Source organism: Podarcis liolepis, assembly GCF_965112155.1.
Source record: "Podarcis liolepis genome assembly, chromosome: 3".
In the NCBI taxonomy this organism is placed as follows: Eukaryota; Metazoa; Chordata; class Lepidosauria; order Squamata; family Lacertidae; genus Podarcis; species Podarcis liolepis.
Genome location: NC_139557.1, coordinates 54,453,020 through 54,476,226, shown reverse-complemented (window position 1 = coordinate 54,476,226; position 23,207 = coordinate 54,453,020). Strand labels below are relative to the sequence as shown.

General features: G+C 39.7%; 2 protein-coding genes and 1 long non-coding RNA gene across 14 annotated transcripts in view; 1 reads left to right on the top strand and 2 right to left on the bottom strand.

The window, feature by feature from the left end:
• Positions 1-23,207, bottom strand: part of LOC310704457 (uncharacterized protein) — a 146,307-nt gene that overhangs the window by 69,786 nt on the left and 53,314 nt on the right. For 2 of the 5 annotated variants that reach the window (XM_083497953.1, XM_083497951.1), the window contains 3 exons: positions 17,955-18,037; positions 16,687-16,861; positions 9,998-10,043 (listed from right to left, as the gene is read on the bottom strand). In XM_083497953.1, coding sequence (XP_083354079.1) covers positions 9,998-10,004 — 7 coding nt within the window. In that variant the 5' untranslated portion in view covers positions 10,005-10,043; positions 16,687-16,861; positions 17,955-18,037. Of the gene's footprint in view, positions 1-9,997; positions 10,044-16,686; positions 16,862-17,954; positions 18,715-23,207 lie in introns of those variants that run through there. The other 3 variants (XM_083497950.1, XM_083497949.1, XM_083497952.1) reach the window with 3 other exon arrangements.
• HS3ST5 (heparan sulfate-glucosamine 3-sulfotransferase 5) overlaps positions 1-23,207 on the top strand; it is a 147,970-nt gene that overhangs the window by 95,135 nt on the left and 29,628 nt on the right. The gene's annotated exons all lie outside the window — the stretch shown is intronic.
• Positions 3,493-7,563, bottom strand: LOC310704487. Its single transcript, XR_014524814.1, has 3 exons — positions 7,451-7,563; positions 5,877-5,966; positions 3,493-4,086 (listed from the first exon to the last, which is right to left on the bottom strand). It is a non-coding gene; the product is annotated as an uncharacterized lncRNA (long non-coding RNA).

The window sequence follows — 23,207 nt, the reverse complement described above, 5'->3', positions numbered from 1 at the left end:
CCTGTTGTTGCATAGGGACACCTTAGACAGCCTCCGCTGCCCAGCAGTCTCCTACATTGTTTTTTAATTAGAACAATTATTACGAAAGTTAGTATTTGGTATTATTTCAGAAAGACAGCTTCCTGTGGGGAAATGGTATCTATTACAAAAAGTTACAGGTTAATGCTAGTGAGGCCTCGATGTTATTTTTCAAAGAGGCACAAAGAGAAGTAAGACTTTGGAATGAAGCCCAGAATATTAAACATGCATATTTCTTTCTATTATTTCTTAATATCCTTTCCTTGAGCAAAAATGCTGTAGTTGTTTCTAATTTAACTCACTAATGGCAAGTTCACAGACCCGAATGGGGGGCCTACATGCTTGGGACACTTTAGCATGGGCAAGGCTTGCCAGTTCCTAGTCACTGGCCAGCAGCCAGCTTTATGCATCTTCTGTCACACAATGCCATCATCACATAAGCACTTAAAAAGCACTTCTCCTGTAGCTAAAACATTACAAATGTGTTATTTGAATATATGACAAATAACTTAGTTTTCTCCCAAGGCTAGCTCTACTCCAGCACAATTGATTGGATCCTATAGTAGCAGATAAAACAAAAATTCTGGTTTTCAGTAGATCTATTTATTCTTTGTTGTTTAAAAGCATTGTTCATGTTCCAATACCTCAATATTTTAAGCACCTGATGCAGAAAGAGTAAATTCGTTCATTCATTTTATATGCATTCTGCTTTTTCACACACACACAAAAATCATGCTCAAAAGCGGCTTACAAAAAAACCAGAGATGCATTTCAAACAAACTACAGAAACAGTCTCAATGTACCACAACAAAAAATGACATAGTAACGATTTCATAATAACAAAGCAAAACAATAGCAAATATAGTAACATAGAAAAATACATTTCGATACTATAAATATAAGAAGATTGCTTAAACAACAAGCAGGATCCAATATCAAAAGTAACAAGGGAGTTTCACAGTTTCACCTTAGTCCTAGAAACAGCCTTCCCATAATGCTCCTCACCGTTCCTCTCCTGAATCAGCTTCTTATAAGGCTTCCAAGGGCAAAGGGCAGGGTAGCTGGAAACACCCATCCCATAATGTTGCCTTATACAAGCTCCTTCAAACGTGCTTCCTTTGGTGGACTATATTAGGCATATATATGACTCTTCCAAAATAATTGAAATCAGCGGTAAGGTGAAAACAAGGTTGCAGTACAGTACATGTCAACTTTATGCAACACCTGCAACACTGCTGGTTCCACAGATTGAAGTGGATGAGTGGGTATATATGGGGTAAGGTGACCTTGCAAGACTTTTTATGGAATATGAGCTAAATATTTTCTACCACTATCTTAAAAATTCAGAAGGAAAATCATTATTGAGAATTCAGGTAGGTAGCCATGTTGGTCTGACGCAGTCGAAATAAATTAAAAAATTAAAAAATTGTCCAGTAGCACCTTAGTTGGTCTCTAACAGGCTACTGGACAGTATTGAGAAATTAGGGTATTTACTCTGATCAGGTTAAAAGGTAAAGGTAAAGGACCCCTGACAGTTAAGTCCAGTTGCGAACGACTCTGGGGTTGCGGCGCTCATCTCGTTTTACTAGCTGAGGGAGCCGGTGTTTGTTTTTCCGGGTCATGTGGCCAGCATGATGAAGCTGCTTCTGGTGAAACCAGAGTGGCGCACAGAAACACCATTTACCTTCGTGCCCCAGAGCTGTACCTATTTATCTACTTGCACTTTTGATGTGCTTTTGAACTGCTAGGTTGGCAGGAGCTGGGACCAAGCAACGGGAGCTATCATATTCTGAACAGTATTGATAACTATACCCAGTTTGGAAAAATGCTTGAAATTATAGCAGTCAGTAGCTTATTTCTTTAATGACACTGAGCAAATCTACGAAAGTCAGCATTGGTGGTCAATGATTTTTCATTACCTGCTGCTTACACAGTAACCAAAGCTGTGTAGTTGAATAGTACCACTGCAAGAGTGTTCAGGTAAATGTGGTCTTCTGCCCTTCTGCTGAAGATTCCTTGTGTATATTGTTACTGTTCTGTAGAAAGGTACAGTACAGATCAACATGGAGTCTTTCAGATTAATGCTTGTGCATTGCTGAAAAGTGCATTAAATAAATTACTGTATTGCAAAGAGAGTTACTGTAAGGTCTATTAACTACTTATTTAAAGACTTGGCAACAGTGCACAACAATAAATAATTCAAGTAGCACCTCTAATCTTGTTTTCTTTCTTCTTAATTGGTTTTACAGCATTGTTTTGACATTTACCCTTGAATTAAAAAAAAAAAACTTAAAGGGGAAGAAAATGCATGCCTTGCATTACTCCATTTGCCAAGCAAGTACTTGTATATAGATGCTTCACAGTGCAAGAATTACAATCTGACTTCACGGCTGTCATTGGTGAAGAATGAAATAGAGTTATGAGGATTTACAGCTTTGCATCATATATGGAGACCAGCATGCATATATTAAAAACTACTTTAACGGATATGTTAAAATACATAATCTCCAAATTCGGGTAAATAAACTCTAACAGCAACATAAATTTATGATGATTGCGATAATGATAATGATAATGATGATGATGATGATGATGATAGTAATAATAATAATGCTATTTTCATATGAATTAAAAAAGAGGAATAAGATATAATTCACCCTGAGTGTCATAGGTGGCCTTTAAATTCATCAGAATAAAGCAGACCTCTTTAGCCTTTAGTTCTAAGTCACTTTAGGTCACAAAAAATACCCTCTCTTTAGTAGTAATGGCTTTGACAGCTAACACAGCAGCACAAAAATGTATGGAGTTTAAAAAGAGCTATAGATTTATTTATTTATTAAGGTTTGTGTGTATCCTTTCTGAAGAATCAAGACTTATTTGAAGACTTGGGATATATATATATATATATATTATGCCAGGGATTTATATAAATGTTATAATAATTTATTCTGAGCTGCCCAGCAGTGCCTTGCAGTTTCCTGTGGGAAACTGGTCTCTGTTACAAAAAATAAGTTGCAGGTTAATGCCAATGAGGCCTTGCTGTTATTTTTCAAAGTCCAAGGAGAAGTAAGGCTTTGGAATGAATCCCAGAAGATTAAATATGCATATAACAACATTAATCCCTGCTACAGTTGCTGCTAATCAATATCAGGGTGCAATCCTATACCAGTTACAGTATCTATTGGCTCAGCTCTTGACCACTGGCACCGCCCCTGAATAGTGGGCCATGATGGTACTTCCAGGGATTCTAGAGCTCTGTCTGTACTTTTTACACCACTTTTTATATTCTCCATACTGTGTAATTTCCTTTTTTCTTGGTTGAGCAATGCATCAGATATGGTGGTAATTTCTACTAGTGCAGCAGCAGTGTTATCTATAGGAATATGCTACCATTTCACTTTCTATTTCATGTAGCGCAAATCCCACCTGAACTCAGGTAAGTGTACAGAGGACTGCAGACCCTCCCCCCACACAGAGTATATAAAGTATATATTTACTTCATGCAAAGTAAAGTTCAAACTGAAAAGTGATAGAAGCACACACAGCCTATTCCAACAAGGTGTTCATTTTATTTATTCATTCCATTACTTATATTCTATCATATTAAATTTGCAGTAATCTGCCAGTGTGACACCCAGCATTTGCTTAGAAACAAGTCTCCCTGTAAGAAAGATAATTGTTTTTATTTATCAGGAGAAATAAAATGTTATTTTATATTTATTTTAAAAACCATTGTTTTATACTTCTCATTAAAACATAGTATATTGTTTGGCAAATATAAAAAGGTTTTCACTGAGGGTATCTGCAGCCGCAGTCCTTTTCATGGACTGTGTCTAAGTGTGAGTGCTGCCAAAAGAAGGGCAACTACTGGTGAGATAACCTCATTAAATTAATTATCCTGCTGGCATGTTTGTTTTTGCTGGGTTTAGACAGCATGTTGTGAAACACTCGGATGTATTAGTACCCTAAAGAGGAAAACAATCAAATAGTATTGATCTCTTCTCACACTTGCTGGACAACCTCCTTCTTTAGGAGGAACGAAATATTGCAAGAAGATATCTGACACATCTAGGAAGAAGGCGTATCATATTATAGCACATTGTACAAGTATATCACGGTGGATGTGTCTATTATGTAAAACTAAAATAGAGACATCCATTTGACTTTGAAACTTGCATTCTCAAGTTATGTAACCAGAGCAACTACCTCTTCCCAGATAATAGGAGCCACTATTTTATGCATCATGCATTCAAGCCCTTGAATCATAAAAGCTTCAGATTTCAATTCAGTTTGAAAAGTAAAAAAAAAAAACCCTGCTATTTAAAAGTAACATTTTTTTATTATTTCCATTCTCTGAAATTATTCATCAAGCAGGGTGTTACCCAAAGCAGGAGCTAAATTTCTGCCACATTTTTGTGACTTTTTGGTTAGCCCTAATAACTAACTAACTCTCACCTTTCAGTGGTTAGTTAAATGTGCCTGATACCTGCTTTAAATGTGAATTGAAAGTTTGAGTTTATTGTATTGTATAGTTTTATACTTTAGAAAACAACATCAACTAACTAGAGTGTATTCTTCTTATTTGCCAAATAAACGTTCAAAAAAAGTTTGTATTTTCTTTTAGAGAACCGGAGCTTTACTTGGATTACACATTACCTAGTGGCAATGTAATAATAATAATAATAATAATAATAATAATAATAATAATAATAATAATTGCTTTTTCTGAATGCTCCTTCTGAAGCGTCAAACAGGAATATCCAAAAAGAAACTAGCATAGTTTTCTGGATTAAAATAGTAGCATATTTTACATGCCTTTGGGAATATTTGAGTATTGGAGGGGTGCCATTTTTGGTTCTCCTGAAAGGAAACATGTGATTAAGCTGTCAGCTATTTGAGATTACTACAAATATTTTCTTGCATAATGAATTTTGTGACTTGGGGTGGGGGGAGTTTCTTGAGTTTCTCTGGCTCTCTCACTGTGATGACAGTTAAGGAAAATAGTACTTTCACAACAGATAGAAAACTGGATTTATTTATTGTCACAAGTAGAACTGTAGATTTGAAAGGGGCCACCCCCTGCGATGCAGGAATCTTTTGGCCAATGCAGGGCTTGAACCCATGACCCGGAGATTAAGAGTCTCACGCTCTATGGAATGAGCTATCCCAGCTGGGGCTAAACACACCCTGGTCACTAGACAAGTCTTTAAAAAGTATATATCTCCCGCAAATTATATTTCAATCTGCATGAATTTGTGTGATAAAACAGGGGTGGGAAACCTCGAGCAGGAGGCCAAACAAAGTCCTCCAGGTACTTCTCTCCAGTACCTTGAGGTCCAGGCAGTGGCGAAGCCGCATGCTCCAGCACTGGGGGCAGAGAGCAGGCAGGGGCGTGGCTGACGCTCATCCTGGGGGACGGGAAGCGTGGCACGTCGCACACAGGGGTGTAGCGTGCATCCCGGGAGCATGGTGTGCCACCTGTGGGGGCGTGGCGTGCGTCTGGGGGTGTGGCATGTGTTCTGCAGGCGTGGCACCCAGCATGGTGGAGGGATGCGCAGCGTGTGGGGGCAGCCGCAATGGTACCCCCTTCCCCAATGTTGCCAGGGGTAATTCGCCCCCCCCCCGTTCCTCTGCCAGTGGGTCCTGGGCTTTCCCCCAGAAAGGTCTGCTCACCAGCCCAGTTCTGCACCTTCACTGAGTCATTCAGTGTATCACTGAACTATGATAATGCCTCTTGCTTGCCTGGCTAGAGGATGGAGAAATGTGTTTATGAATATATATGGAAACGCTTGACTTTCGCAAGGCTGGCATGTAGCCTATTGGACAAATGTCAGAGGCACATCTGTAGCTCTACTCACTTCTGCCTCTGGCACTGGCACTGTCTTATCACCCTTAGAAGGTTGTCCAAATGGGAATGTGGCCCTTGGACTAAAGGAAATTTGCTACCCCTGGTATCAAAGGCAAATAAAAGACAACAATTACAAACCGGTAATTTAGGATAGTGTGCCTGTAACTACCGTATTTTTCGCCCTATAGGACGCACTCTTCCCCCTCCAAAAATGAAGGGGAAATGTGTGTGCGTCCTATGGGGCGAATGCAGGCTTTTGCTGAAGCCTGGAGAGCGAGAGGGGTTGGTGCGCACCGACCCCTCTCACTCTCCAGGCTTCAGGAAACTGCCCGCAAGCCGTGGGAGAGCTGCGCGACTTTGCGCAGCTCTCTCACAGCTTGCGGAGAGCTGCCTGCACCCCGAAGCCCATCGCCAGCCCCACAAGCTCGGGGGACAGTGGGGAGGCGGAGCGCCGCCATCCCGCTATCCCCTGACCTGCTTTGGAGGGCCTCTATCCCGAAGCCCGGGCGTGCTGAGCAGTCGCGCCCGGGCTTCGGGTAGCTCTCCGCAAGCCATGGGAGGGCTCCCACGGCTTGCGGAGAGCAGCCTGTTCTGGGGGCTGGAGTCGGGGGAAGCTCGGGCTTCCCCCCGCCCCAGCCCCGTGCCTGAGGGGGAAATAATTTTTTTTCTTTATTTCCCCCCAAAAAAACTAGGTGCACCCTATGAGCCAGTGCGCCCTATGGGGCGAAAAATACGGTATTTGGTAAGCCAGTTGTCACTGTCTTACCATTAGATTCCTTGGATTTCTTATCAGGTGTGAAGCTGAAGTATGGTAATTTTTTATTCACTGTTTGGCAGATAAATACAAATGGCCAGCTTTACTATATGCAAAGTAAGCACATATGCTTCCTCCCAATCAAGAGTTTTGTATCACTTAAAAGCTTGTGTACTTCACCTTGAAGCAACATTTAGGCTTTAATCAGACTGAAATTGATTAGTATATAGTTTGGGGATACATAACTAATCACTGAAATGAAGTGAGAAAACACCAGAGTTCAAAAAGGAGAGGAGAAGCAAAGAGATTAAAATGAGCTGATGTATTGACAGAGCACAGCTGTGAAGCTGTTCAGATGGAAGCAGACTATCAACTTACAGACCAGTTTAATAGGAGCTAATTAAAGCAATTATTGCATCATCCCTAATGCTACCTCAATCAATTAGGAACTCTACCATTTCCACTTCTCCAGTTGAGCTGGATTCTAGAAATGTATTATTTCACTAGCAAAGAAGAAAAAAGAAAAAGCTTGCTTGTTGAGTCAAATTTACTTTTCTGACTTTATGGGGGAATAAGTCCACCCAAAACTATCTTTCTTTTTAGAATAAAGTGCACACCCTTTGAAATAATATTGGGCTATTCTATATCAAGAGGTCTCCTATGGCCATTACTTAGCATTACTTAGCATTAGGACATGGGTGGTGCTGTGGTCTAAACCACTGAGCTTCTTGGGCTTGCCGATCAAAAGGTCAGTGGTGAGCTCCCGTTGCTCTTTCCCAGCTCCTGCTAGCAGTTCAAAAGCACACCAGTGCAAGTAGATAAATAGGTACCACTGTGGTGGGAAGGTAAACGGTGTTTCCATGCGCTCTGGTTTCTATCATGGTGTTCTGTTGTGCCAGAAGTGGTTTAGTCATGCTGGTCACATGACCTGGAAAGCTGTCTGCAGACAGCCTGAAAACGAGATGAGTGCCACACACCATAGTCGCCTTTGACTGGACTTAACTGTCCAGGGGTCCTTTACCTTTTTACCTTTTACTTAGCATTAAATAAATAACTAAAAATCAAAGCCATGCACATGGTTCTGAATTTGGTTTCATTAGTGAAATTGATGATTGCCCAAAGCAATCGTGGTAGCAAATCTTCATACTGCTAAATCCCTACACATGGGATCACCATATTGTTCCATGTTTCCAAATCATTACTAAAGCCTAAAAGAAATCCAGAATTCCAGATTCCAAAAATGAAAGGTATTCACGGTTTTCTTGTAGGTATTTTAAGGTGGGTATTTTAAGGTGTATTGTGCACCCAACTTGAAATTTCACACCAACCCCATTTTTGCTACCTAATCTTACATTAAATAAATCAATATATAAGTTGCACACACACAAATAAATTAAATATGTAAACATACCTTAAAACATTTCATATAACTTTTTCTTTAAATATTCAATCAATAAGCTTATTCCTACCCACACTCTTATTCTAATTCATTAAATACTTCTTTAAAGACATATTCTTTGGATCATTGCTAATTATTAGATCCAATACAAAAACAAGAAATGGGGCAAATACAAAATGGTGAAAAACCATATTTAGAGATTAGATAAAAATCCCGATATACCATATATCGAGCAAATGCTCTTCCTGAGAGAAGTACTGAAATGTGTTTTAGTTTAGTTTCCCGGTTAAGTTAATTTCTCTGGGCCTCGTGACAATTAGGTCTGCCGCTTTGATGGGAGCAGGGAATCTTTAATTCCCTTGTGCAAAATGATCTGGAAACAGTTCAGTATTTTAAAAGATAACTTTTGGAACTACAGTACTGGCATTCATGTATAAAACAACCATTCCTAACCTTTCAAACAAAGTAATTAGCAAGCTTACCAGCAACAAAATAGTTTCTACTACATCTCTCTGCCTTGATGAAAACAGCTGCTAGTTAGAAGATATTTAACTTTTAATGGAGGGTCACAGGCTATTTCCAGTTGCATCCTTCTGCTGGCAGTGGGCTCCAGCAGAGATTTCCATGACTGAAAAATGGAGTGGGGGAGATTTTTTGCTGTTTTTCCCTTTCCCCTACAGACCTCTGTGCCCCTTTCCTGATCTACTCTATATGGTCTGGGGACACTTTGGAGCATCATATGAGGTGATGCGGATGAAGGGAGGGGATGCAGGGGCAAGACAGGTTCCTCCACCCCATTTCCATTCACTGAAGCATCCACTGGATCAAAGAGCTACCAACATGAGTTTGACCAAACTGCGGGAGGCAGTGGAAGACAGGAAGGAGTGCCTGGCATGCTCTGGTCCACGGGGTCATGAAGAGTCGGATACGACTAAACAATAAACAACAGCAATTAAAAAAAATAGGCTTGGAAACAGTGAGTCAGAGAAAAATATGTATGTCTGTGATTAAAAGGAAAGGCTAGAATTTTGAAAGATATTAAGTAATTTCACAAAGCAAAAGTCTGGTGTCTTACTTGGCATAAAAGACATTTTGAAACTGAAAGCAACATACATTACTTAAAGTTTTCCTGAGGCCACTTTGCCTCAAAATAATTCATTTATTTTGTTGGTTGCAGGATTCCCCCCCCCCAACTTACTGATTAAGGGGGTCGATATATAATATATTGAATTAAGTGTAAAAGCTGAAAGAATCGGTATGGAAAATTCAAAGGCAAATATGCTTTGCTTGCAATGTAGTTGTTATTTTTAATATAAATAAATAATGGAATGTGCTGATGTTGTAAAGTAAAGACAGATTCTTCTATTGATATTTCACAAATGCTGCCTTGAGTTGAACTTCTGCACTTTGAAACTCTGAGGGGCAATATGTTTAACAGGAATAAGTTTAACAGGAAATATATTTTTAGGAAATATGCTTTTAGGACAAAGTATCCAGTCTTCTAAATACTTATGCAACAGTTTGGCATCCTTTTTTTCTTTTTCTTTTGGTTTTGAAAACATTTCATACAACTAGGTAATGAAACACCCAAAGCAGAAAATGTTTGATATACAGTACAACTTGAAAAGGGCATCTTGATAAACAGGAGATAATGCAGGAGAACATTGAGGGTTTGAGATCCATTGGCTACCCTCACATGGTTTATACAGCCAACAGAAGTCATTTTGTGGGGTGTGGCTGCTGTCAGTGCTGACAGGAGTCACAGGTGAGAGCTGAGTGCAGGATGGAAACCAAAGGTGGACAAACTGCCCCAGAAGGATCATGTGTCGCCCACCAGACATACTACCCCCCCCCAACACCCCATCTGCAACTAGACACATGGTAAATAAGAAGATGCCGTATGAAAAGGACTGTGTGTCCCTCTCTTGTGATCCTGGACTCCCCATGTACTCCACATAAGCATAATCGTGGGTCTTACCTTTCATAGCCTCTCAGTGGAGTGTGGGAATAATATAGTGATTTCTCTGTGAAAAGACTAAGTAGTGAAAACTACTTATAAAGTAGTTGGAGAAATTTACCCATAGCATTGTGTAATTGTTTGCAAGGCTAAAATGAGTTAATGCAAATCAATGCATTAATGTGATTCTCTGGCCTTGTATAAAGAATGAAGTGTGTTCTAGGTGCTATTAACTAACCTACTAACCTTAGAAAAGTGTGTGTAACCTTTTGTTCGGCATTATGATGAGTACTTTCTGTGCTAGATCTGCCTCTCTTTCTAAGAGCGTGCCTGCCTGCCTGGGGCTTAGGTGGGAAAGTAGAGACTGCATAAGTCACACATTCAGCATGCTAATAGGCCATAATGTACAACACAAAAGTATGATAGTGGAGGCAGCTGCCTTGCACTGCCTGTGGCCACCAGCACATGATGTTGACATGTGATGCTCCTCTGCCCCACCACACTTTCCTTGTTAGGGGAGTGTTCTCAGCTGCAGCTTGGAGTTAAAGATGAGCATAGATATATATACACCCTTGAATTGTTAAGAATGGGCATTTTTAATGTTTGGGTGTTGTTTTTAATTAGTCACAGTTTTTAAAAGAGCATTATAACCTTATATAGTTTACTGGTGATGGCCATAAGAATCTGCCCAGCTAAAATCTGGAGGGCTGCAAGATTATACAATTAATCAAACTGATTAACTGATTAAAATCCTAGCTCAATCAAAACTTCAGTCCTAGTTAATCAGGCCACATACACACAGCTACCTCCACAAACCCCCAATCACAGAGCCAAACTCTGTTAATTAGAAAGCTCTCGTTCTCGCTCTTGCTCTCTCTCTTGTGTATTACCTTTTATCCATCCAAGTGGTTTTTGGATTGTAGCCCACCTATTTTGCGAGCTATCAAAGGATATCTATTTGTTCCTAATGGAAACTGTAGAACTCAACTGAGCTGCAGGACGTGAAAGCTCATGCATCACTGTAACCTACCCAACCTTTCCTGTACTAATGACAAAGTGCTGGAAAGTGGCTTGGGGTCAGGTTACATGCTCACTCAAATACTTGTCCTTCATCATAGAACTCTGTTGAACCTATACATTATTTAACATCTTAAATCATGGAGACAAATGCAAAATACTAATTACAATGTATAATTGGAAAAAGATAAAGTCCATGAAAGTGGTTACTTCAAAACAGAATGAGCTCTAGAATTTGATGTCACAGTGGCCCTAGCCATTTTATGTTATTTTACAATCATTAAAATATCTGTTTTGCAATAGGATTACTGTTTTCTGAATATATAACATAAAATCTACTGAAATTACATGGATTTCTCTTTTGCTTTTGCTGTTTGCTCAATTTAAAAGGATTGCTCATGAATTTCATATCTAGTCTTCAAAATATATGTGGAAAATAAGTTTTGTGTGCTGAGGGTCATTTTAGAACTGGTTATTACCCAGTTTTGGTTTGCAACAAAAAAAAAGTTTGGAAATACTGTTTCCTCCTCTACTTTCCTCTTTTTACTTCTGTTGGAAAAATAGTGTACTATAAACATTTTCATATGATAAGGTGAAAAGCCATTTTATATGGCATAGTTCTTAATGAACTATAGGCTCATTTGGTTCAGTACACTTAGCAGCTGCACCATTAGTTGTTGTTGTCTTTATCATAGTCCCACCACCATCAAAGTACTATTTGTCTTGAACCCAAAAGCTAAATAGGAGCAATGAAATAGTAAGCAGAGACAGAAACAATAGGAACGATAAGACATTGCTTCCTTTGGCATGAAGACAGCATTCATCATACAGGGGCAGGAGACCAATTGAGGATAATGCAGGCACGTTGTGAATTATGGAAGTAAAATGCACACAGGCTGTTTCTCCGTCTTCGAAAACAGTTAATGCAAACACATAGGAGGAATGGAGGTGTTTTGTGTGGCATTCAATATTAGGAATTTTGACATTACAAATTACAATGGGGAGAAACTGCAGCACAATGGTAAAACTGATGCTTTGCATGTAAAATGTCCCAGTTTCATCCCAGGGATTTCCAGTAAAAAGGGATCAGGTAAAAAAGGGTGAAAAATATGTCTCCGAGACTCTGGGGGCAATACAGGGCCAGATACAAATTTTCTCCAGAACAGCTGTGACCATGTATCCTACATTACAGAGGAGACCCCTCATGGCTGTCAAAGGCATTGCTCTATTTGCAGGTGTTTCCTATTGGAAGCGCTGTCCTGTCCAGTTTAAATATGAAGAACCATAAAAAGGGGGAGAAGAAGGCTTCAAGTTGTTCATCATCTGTAAACACATGACAAATTGCTGCTAAGTCTCCCCACTATGGTGAGATGTATTGTATTTCCATTTAGATTACAGTGATGATTTCTAAATTTGAATGTGCTAATTCCATGCAAATTATACCTTCCTTTTTCATGTTTCCTTTTTTATTTGTAATGTGGACGTAAATGTTTTAGGGTTTCACTGCATTAAACCATACATTTTCATAATGAGTTCTCAGGATTTGAACATGCTAGAGGCTGCACAAGGCTTCCATGGGATCATCTGGTTTAGATGATTCAGCCCACTCTTCACCAATCTGCAACTCCAGTCAGCTGTGCTAGCTGGGGCTGATAGAAGGTGTAGGACAAAACATCTAGAGAGCATCAGGTTGGTGAAGGTTCATATAGCATATAGCCAAAGAAGCTGGGTGCTGCCTGGTTGCCATTGGTTGTCATATTGGTGGTGGTTTCCTGTTTGTGGAATGTCCTCCTTGATGAGGGATGTCCTCTCACATTATTGGCTTTCAGGAAGAATTTAAAACATTCATTTTCTTTTTCTTTTTTTATAAGATATTTATTGAGATTTTCAAAGTATTACAAAATAAAAATACAAAAATACAAAAATACAAAATAAAAATTGTTAAAAACAACTCATTCTTTCCATTACTTATTTTTCATTAGCTTGTTTCCCGGACCTCCTCACGCCTCCCTTTTTTGTATTCCAGTTCAGTTTGTTGGTTCAGCAAATCCTTACCCTCTTTGTTTATCCTAGTCTTTAATCTTAAAATATTGTAACGTTAAATTTTTACCTATTAATAATCCATTTTTCATATTCCCTTATAGTATTACAGCTGAAAACCACTTAATTTCTATCCAACATCATTCTAACATTCATTAATTTTGCAATATTTCTGTAGATAGTCTTTAAATTTCTTCCAATCTTCTTCCACCGACTCTTCTCCCTGGTCTGGGATTCTGCCAGTCATTTCCGCCAGTTCCATATGGTCCATCACCTTCATCTGCCATTCTTCCAGGGTGGGTAGATCTTGTGTCTTCCAATACTTTGCAATGAGTATTCTTGCTGCTGTTGTGGCATACATAAAAAAAGTTCTGTCCTTCTTTGGCACCAATTGGCCGACTATGCCTAGGAGAAAGGCCTCTGGTTTCTTCAAGAAGGCATATTTAAATACCTTTTTCAATTCATTATATATCATCTCCCAGAAAGCCTTAATCCTTGGGCACGTCCACCAAAGGTGAAAGAATGTACCTTCAGTTTCTTTACATTTCCAACATTTATTATCGGGCAAATGATAGATTTTTGCAAGCTTGACTGGGGTCATGTACCACCTGTATACCATTTTCATAATATTCTCTCTTAAGGCATTACATGCCGTAAACTTCATACCTGTGGTCCATAACTGTTCCCAGTCAGCCATCGTTATGTTATGTCCAACATCTTGTGCCCATTTAATCATGGCAGATTTCACTGTTTCATCCTGAGTATTCCATTTCAACAGCAAGTTATACATCTTTGACAAAATCTTAGTTTTGAGTTCTAACAGTTCTGTTTCTAATTTTGATTTTTCCACCTGGAGACCAATTTTCTTGTCCGAATTATATGCCTCCATTATCTGATAATAATGAAGCCAATCTCGCACTTTGTTTTTTAGTTTCTCAAAACTCTGCAATTTCAGTCTATCTCCCTCTTGTTCCAGAATTTCCCAATATTTCGGCCACTTGGCCTCCATATTGAGCTTTTTCTGTGCCTTTGCTTCCATCGGTGACAACCACCTTGTAAAACATTCATTTTCACCTAAATGTTTGGATAACAATACTATTTCTGGCAATCTTGAAATTACTAGCTATTAGAGTATGTGATTGTTTTACTTGTTTTTTCCATTTAAAATAAAGTTTTTAATGGATTTGTAATGTGTCAAATATTTTTTTAAATTGTATTGTTTGATCTCTGATGTGTTTGCACTCCTAGGCAAATTTGGGGGGAAGGACAGGATAAAAAATATAAATTAATTAATGAGCATTAATATATTGGAGTGAGGAGAGAACAAGAGAGTACAAAGCATCATTTTAAACACAAGTCACAGTGCAAGATGACAAAGGTGTGGATTTTTTAAAGTGATACTCTCTCTCTCTCTCTCTCTCTCTCTGTGTGTGTGTGTGTGTCTCTGTGTGTGTATGTGTGTTGTTTAGAAAGCTTGTTGCATGGGAGCCACCTGGAAAAAGCACAGCAGTGGCTCTGTAAGACAATGACAAATAGGCTTCTTCTCTAGGAATGGATTCTAGCCATGATTTACAATACTGAATAATAGAAGGCAGAGGAGAGTATATGATATAAATTATAGAAAGAGAAGTAAAAATATTCTAGTGAAAAAAGTAAATAAAACATGTATCCTATAAGGAAGAAAGATAAATTATTTAAGAAGAACAGGGAAGACAGAAAACATTATAATTTTTTTTGAGATCGTATTTGATTGTGGCAAAGAATGAAGACGCATTCTATCTATTTTTTCTATTGTTTTTAATGTTGTGTTTTAAATTGTTGAGTCCACCTGGGACCTTAGGGTGAATAAGCAGACCTTAGGCAGGTAATAAATTAAAACAACAACAACAGTGCTGAAAATAGGATAATGAAAGGTGGAGGAGAGGGTAAATGTAAAATATACTTGACTGAAGCAAGTCAATGTTATTTTGAACTAGTAAGAGAGGCACGTGAATGAAAAATATTTCGAAGTATTTTTCCTTCCCTTGTTGTCCAAAGCCCAATGGTATAGTATCTAATAATCTGTTCTCCTGAAAACAAACCAAGCCTGTCCAGGGAACCTAAATTGGGTAAGTGAAACCAGTTGAATCATATCCCTACTTCTTGCTGGATATGTAGCTGCTGTCGGCAGAAAGATGGCCTCATCCCATTCTATCTGGTCAAAAAAATCACATCAAATTTGGAACTTTGGGTTTTACCACACACACACACACACCTCCACCACCACTGTCTGAGACACAGCAGATAGAAATGAGGTGTGTTATCTTTTATAATGATGACTAATTTATTCAATCCATGAGTTGCATGTGTGACACATAAGGAGACTTCAAGCAACTGATAAAAATTGAAAACAAAGCATGGCATAAAATCAGGGGTGAGGAACCAGTGTATTACAATTAAAGTCACACAAGAAAACAAACAGCAGGTCACACTATCAGTAGCTGGTGCCTAAACTGTGGCAAGCACTCCTAAAGGAAGCCCCCCAGCTCACGACCTGCACTCAAAGCATTTAGCAATTTTAAGTAATGACATAGGCGGCACACTGCCATGTTTTTATGATTACTTTATCTCTTCCTCACAAAAATTTAACATCCTCAAAGGAAGCCATGGTTTTGTTCTGCTTTATTTTATGAAGCAGAATTTCATGGAGCTCCAATAGTATGGTACCTTTCTTTGCTCTTGTTATAAGCAGGAGAAAAACTGGAGAGCAGGAAATCTAGGGTAAATAATCAGCTAAATAACTGGTTTTAGCTCATGGCTAATACAGAAGTCTATATGTGATTTTAAGTAACAGCAGTGCAGAAAGGCTCGGAGTATTTGTTTTAGGTTAGAAACATCTCATGCTTTTTCTGTAGTCATCTGAGTAAGAGAAGATAACTTCCTTGTGTCAGCAAAACAATCTAATTATATCTGTAGGGTTTTCCTTAACCTTCTATTGTTTTAATTAGTTCTACTACACTCCCCTGAGCAACAAACTGTAGCCTAAAGCATTATTTCTCCAGCACACAAGCCTAAATAATAAAACAGGGAATCTGCTAATCAGCTTTATCTCACTGTTCAAACAAATTCCATAGACACTTGCAACTGTTGCAGAAAACCACTTGGAGACTCAATTTAAAGCAGCGGTTTTAGTCTTTAAGGCCCTAATGATTTGGGACACATCTATCTGGAGGGCTGGCATGCACCCAAGGCTGCCTGTGCATTAAGATCAATGTTTGAGGACATGTTCTCTGGCCCATCGCTGAAAAATGCTTGGTTGAAGGCTACTGGGGCAGGCTTGATCAGTGGTGTCCCCATATGTATGGAATATAATCCCCTTCGAAATTCATGTGGCTCCACCGTGACTGGGGCTTAAAAAAACACCTTTAATACCATTGTTACTTCAAGCTGTGTTTTACTAACAACTACACTATGGATCAATTTGGCTGTTTATTTTAATGGGTGTATATGTTTAAATTCACAATTCTATATGTTGTTGTTCTATTCTAGAATTAGACACTGATTTCACAGCTACTGTGCGCTGAAAGGTGGGTTAGAAACCTTTTAAAGAAATATTTGCATTTTCCTAGTGTCCCAATCATAAGAATCTTTGGTTGGAAGTGGGGGGATCTTACCACGTGTGAGAGGGAGGCCAATGCACAAAGTTGCTCACTTCATCTCCTGCTACTATTTCCAGAAGTCACCACCCTGAATATACTGGTCAGTCTGTGCATTATATGGAGATCTTCCAAGTGACTTTCACAAGTTGTTCTGCGTTTACTATCAAGAGTGAAGTTTTCCTTTCATTCTCTGCACAAACACAAGTAAATAGTCAATAAGGTTTCAATACTGTGTTATTAGAACACAATTATTTCCCCCTTTGCTTGTGCAGACAAGCTCTGTCAACCATTTTACTAGTGCATGACATATTTGAAAGGTTGTAATGAAAAGCTGAAATGAGAACATGCATATTATTCACTGCAATTTGGCTGTTCAATTCAGGAAAGTATGTGTCATGTCAGGAAGTACAGCAAAAAATAACGATAAGAAAGAAAGATGGGCTGCATGTATGACACTGAGGGTTGTTGTTTTTAACCCTACATGTCTTCTCATCAACTCACCTAAGCAATCTAAATAATTTACGGTACCTCAAACAAAATGTCAATGACTTGAAGCCTTGAGACTCAAATTCAGTATGAAACGTGAAACCTTCAGTAATGTTTTAACAGAGTTTTACATCTATATTAGGAGTTTTGCTCAAGAGCTCTTAAGTAGAATATTCCTTTGTCACCAGGGTGGATTAATTAAGATGCTGCATTTAAAATGTAGCAGACTTTTAATTGTCTTGTGCAAAAAATTCCATTAACACTTCTTGGCTATATCATAGTTTTAAATTGTGTGCTGTAAGGAAAGGAAACAGTGAGTCATTCAGTCCAGACACCTATTTATACCAATTTGTGCTCACAGATTCATGATTCAGAGGGGAAATTTTCTGCATTTTAGTCCCACTTTTCCTCCAAGTAAGTTTGGCATTACATGGCACCCCTATTTTATCTTCAGGACAACCACGTGAGGTAGATCAAGCTGAAAGAGGTTGATTGGTATTAGGTCTAGTGAACTTCACAGCTGTGTGGGGATTTGGACCCAGGTCTAGCCAGGTTATTCATTTCATTAGAAAATGCCAATCTCCACATGCAATATATAGTAAACGGAGAAAAATTCCCTTTGCTTTAATGAACAATGAAGATATTATGGGTGGAGAAACTCTCGGTGAGCATAAAAGCACCTGCTGTAGCAGTGAAATAGGCTGTATGATGGCACACTGCACTGACAAAAATATTTAGGAAAGTAAAGAATAAGAACATCAAAAGTTGACTTCTTCAAAGGTAGGGGCAAAGCAAACCTTTTAAGTGGAACATCACTGGCTTCAAAACGTGCCCATTTTTTTCTGTCCTGTGTGAGCTCCAAAATAGGCAGTTCTGCAAGCTTTCAGCATGGTTCATGTGGAAAAAGAGAGAAATCAGCTGTGGTGGGCACCTATTAACTAATACTTGTCACATTTTCATAGATTTTGCTGAATCCCTAACCCCGTTTTGCAATTAAAAATAAAAGTCAAACAGCCTGCCTGATACATCATAGTAGTCAAAAGATCATGGGGTGACACTCCACATTGGCACTAGAAGCAGCGTTTGACAACAATGTGCAAGTTTATAACATCAGTTGCAAAGCTGGCATCATCCTGTGAAACATCCTGTTTAGCATATAGATATATTAATATAGATCTATTTAAAATTTACAAGAGAGAGAGCAGGAGTCACAACTCTCCTGAAATTTATTTATGTTGCCAGTTTCCCTGTTCAAATTGCTGCACAGGCCTCAAATCACTCTGCTTTTCAGTCGCATGACTTGGCAACCAGGCATAGAATATTGTTTTAAAAGCTTGTTTTCCCTCTGCCAGGCTTACGCATAGCAGTAGCAGCACCACTGCTGAATGGGGTTTAGATGTGGTGTAACATGGGGCTCTTTAACTTTCACCAACTTGCTTTACACCAGCTTATTCCCTAAACTGATAAAACTTGTATTTACCAAATCAAGATTCAACATTCCATGGACTGATCATCTGCATCATCTTCATGTCTTCTATATACTTCACCATCTTCTTCATAAGAGTTCAGATATAATGTTGTTGCTGTTGTTTAGTCGTTTAGTCATTTCCAACTCTTCGTGACCCCATGGACCAGAGCACACCAGGCACTTCTGTCTTCCACTGCCTCCCGCAGTTTGGTCAGACTCGTGTTTGTAGCTTCGAGAACACTGTCCAACCATCTCATCCTCTGTCGTCCCCTTCTCCTTGTGCCCTCAATCTTTCCCAACATCAGGGCCTTTTCCAGGGAGTCTTCTCTTCTCATGAGGTGGCCAAAGTCTTGGAGCCTCAGCTTCATGATCTGTCCTTCCAGTGAGCACTCAGGGCTAATTTCCTTAAGAATGGATGCATTTGATCTTCTTGCAGTCCATGGGACTCTCAAGAGTCTCCTCCAGCACCATAATTCAAAAGCATCAATTCTTTGGCGATCAGCCTTCTTGATGGTCCAGCTCTCACTTCCATACATCACTACTGGGAAAACCATGGCTTTAACTATACGGACCTTTGTTGGCAAAGTGATGTCTCTGCTTTTTAAGATGCTGTCAAGGTTTGCCATCGCCTTTCTCCCAAGGAGCAGGCGTCTTTTAATTTCGTGACTGCTGTCACCATCTGCAGTGATCATGGAGCCCAAGAAAGTAAAATCTCTCACTGCCTCCATTTCTTCCCCTTCTATTTGCCAGGAGGTGATGGGACCAGTGGCCATGATCTTCGTTTTTTTGATGTTGAGCTTCAGACCATAGTTTGCGCTCTCCTCTTTCACCCTCATTAAAAGGTTCTTTAATTCCTCCTCACTTTCTGCCATTAAGGTTGTGTCATTTGAGGTTGTTGATATTTCTTCCAGCGATCTTAATTCCGGCTTGGGATTCATCCAGCCCAGCCTTTCGCATGATGAATTCTGCATATAAGTTAAATAAGCAGGGAGACAATATGCAGCCTTGCCGTACTCCTTTCCCAATTTTGAACCAATCAGTTGTTCCATATCCAGTTCTAACTGCAGCTTCTTGTCCCACATAGAGATTTCTCAGGAGACAGATGAGGTTATCAGGCACTCCCATATAATGTAGAACATGAATATATCCTTGATCAAGTGCCAGGCTCATAACCGCAACTCTTTCTTTTCTTTTCTTGCATATTAGCTACAGCCAGTTTAGTCTGAATGGTGCAGCAACTTAAAGAGAAACTGCAACGACTTCTGGCAACATTAACAACTGTATGGATTTCCAATTGGAACAAATCCTTAGGGAAGCATGTATCATTTAGCAATTTCCTAGGCATTAATCCACACTCTTTCCCGGAGTCCTTTTGTATAGATATTTCTTCCTTAAAAATATAAGCAGTTCTTCATGATGCAGGAGAGTAAAAAATGATGCTAGACAGGCAAGGCCTGTCCTACCAAGACATGGAAACTTGATGGTTAATAGCTAATCCAGTCTGGCTTAATGTGAGGCTCTTTCTGTATCTGAACTAAAGAATATGCAGCAGTGTTGGCTTCGCAGAGTAAGAAGCATGGAACAAGTGGGCTGATAGCTTTTCTTGGACCAATTAGCCTGAAGTTAGCACAAGTCTCTCGATTCTTTTCATACATCAAATAATATTCATGTAAAAGAATATACTGTGAAGCTGTGACGCTTCGTTTAAAACTTGTGCTAAATAAGTCCTCTGACTGAGTTTTTTAAAGGTTTCATAGAACTTACTAGATCAGTATCTTGACTATGCAATGATCTGAATTTGTCAAAAGCTTTTCTTTTTCTGGATCTTGACAAGAGCTCCTCTTTGAAGCCCACTGGTCTAGCAGATCAACAAAGAAGAATCCACAATTCCAGTTCATGTTTATATATATTCCAACTCCATTATTGCTGTGTGAGATTGTTTCTTGCAAGCTGTGTGCTGACATTTCCCCCAAAGTGTCACACAGAGTGTGCCATTCTTTTCATAAAGCACCAAGCAATAGTGTGATAAGCAGGGTTGCCCCAAAATATTTTACTGCCGGAGGTGAATCAGAAAATGCCACCCCCAGGAATTGTGGAGTGTGTGTGTGTGTGTGTGTGTGTGTGTGTGTGTGTAAAACACAGGGAAAAGTCACTCCTATCCTTTGCCTCCTGCCTTCTCTGCAGCTCCACCAGCAATAAACAGGAGCAGCAGCAGCAGGCAAACCTCTCACCTGGCTCTTGGTGAGGACAATGCTACGGTCTGGCACAGTCCAGCCAGTGGCCAAGGGTAGCAGGAGGGGGGGTAGCTGGTGACTGGGAGTGGCCTGGGGAGCTGCCAGGCTGGAGCCCTGCTCAGTTGGGTAACAGTGAGATCTTTATGGTGCTGCATCCACAGCTGAAGGAGCAACAGCAAAGGTGCACAAGAATGCCCCTCTTTTTCCTTTGCAGATCTGCCACCTTTCCCAGCTCTCTCTAGCCTGCTGTTTAAGGCAACTGCCTCAGTCAGGCTAATGGCAGGGCTGGCCCTGGTGATGAGATAGTGTTTAAACATTTGGGACATGCAACCTTCATAGGCAATTTATTCATATGATCAGCAAGATCAGGCATTGTGACTGCAAAGGAAGTTTGGCTGGTAGATTTACAGTGAAATCCTGTACGTGTTTACTCAGAAATAAGATTCATTCATTTCATTGGTCACTTACCCAGTACCTGGGAGGGCGGAGGTTGTGACCCAATGCTGAAGCTTGTGGGCATTGGTCCTTTCCCCTGGCTGTTGCAGAGCATCCTGGGTACCCGCCAGACCCCATTTTGAATTCTGGCCAATCTGTGACGGCTGGAGGGCGGACAGGGAGTGGACTGTGCATCAGCAGTCTTCACTGGTCCACTCCCTCGGCATTTAAGTGGGCCAGCGCTGCCCAAAGCTTTAGCACTTGCAAAAGATTCACTATTAAGTATTGAGAGCAATTGCTGTATGAACATCCCTATTGCATGCAGACCAACATATGTGGAAAGTCTGGGTGCCCTAATTCCACACGGAGCCAGTAAGTGCATTCACACTGACTGTTTCCCAGGTTGTAGCATTTGCCACACCAATTCTGTGGACAGCTTGTTGTGCATTCTCTCTTTGCCTACAAGCTATGGTCTGAATTCTCACCACACACAGTAAAACCCCTGGGTGGTATTAATCTAAATTTTACTCAGAATAGACCCATAGAAGTCAATGAACATGACCAACCTTGGCCCATTAACTTCAGTGTGTCTACTCTGTGCAAAACCTAGTTGAATACCACCCCTTAGGCGACAATCATTAATCATTTCATCAGCAAAAGCATTTCAGCTTCCTAGCTGGAATGAATCCCCCTCCCCCACCCATTCTGGGGGTTCTTGCAATCTTCCTGAGCCAATTTGAGGGAATGCAGAGAGGGCAAGCCCCATTGCACTAGTGGAAATCCTTCCATGAGCTTTCACTAGCTGGACTCATTAGCTGAATTGCCCATTACTATTATACTATGTGATGTTTCACTGCTTTAAACCTGTCCCACACTTTAATTTGAGGAGAGTAGCTTTGCACCATCACATTTAACACGTGAATCCTCCTCCACTCTTTTCAGACTAACCATGTTCAGTTTTCAGAGCGAAAATCTCCATGCGTACCTCCACATCCAAGAGATGCATTGCCTGGGAAGACTTTTATCGAATCTGTTGTGATCAAAACAAATGATCTGCTATCTACTACCTTTACATTTACTGACTTTTTACATTCAATACTAATTTTATTACAAAAGTACTCAGTTGTGAAATATGTAGTCTCTTTAAGTGCTTTTCACTGTACAATTTATATTATGCAAATGTGTTAAACATTTCAGTTAGCATTACTATTATAGCTTGACATTTGTTTTGCCTTTGAATAATGTTAGTGCTTTATCTGGAACTTCAGAGACACTTACATTGTTTGCAGCCTTTAAGCTACACAATCCAAAGTAGTTTTACATATTATGATCAAACCCATTATAAGCTGGAGAATGACCTGGCGCTTGGCTTCTCACTTGGATTTTTCACTGTAGGAAAAGGCAAACGTTGAACTCCTTGACACTTGCAACTGATTAACAGATGTGGGGTAGATATAAATGGCATTTCAATTGATGGATATCCAGCTAATCTACTACTGTGATCTGTATTATTGATCGATAGATTGAAAATATTTATGCTCTGCCTTTCAACAAATCATTTTCAAGGTAGGTTACGACATAGTGAAGCTATTCAGAAATCTACATGGTGCTCTTGTTGCTCTGAATGGAGGCAGAAACCAATGTTTCCTTCCCCCTCCTTCTTCACTCCTGGGGCAGCTAGTAGTTAGAGTCCTTTCTCTGAATCTCCTCCTCCTATGGCTGATGGCTGGAGATGAACTAGTCTTCTCGTTGCTGTATTATTTGTGGGAGAGAGGGATGGAATGCAACCTGCCCTGAGCCTAGCCAACGGCAAAGACCAGAATGTATTTCCTTTAATTTCTATATAATGTATGCCACAAACCTCACAATCTAATGCATGTTTATTCAGAAGGCGTAATGTAGCCTTGTTAACA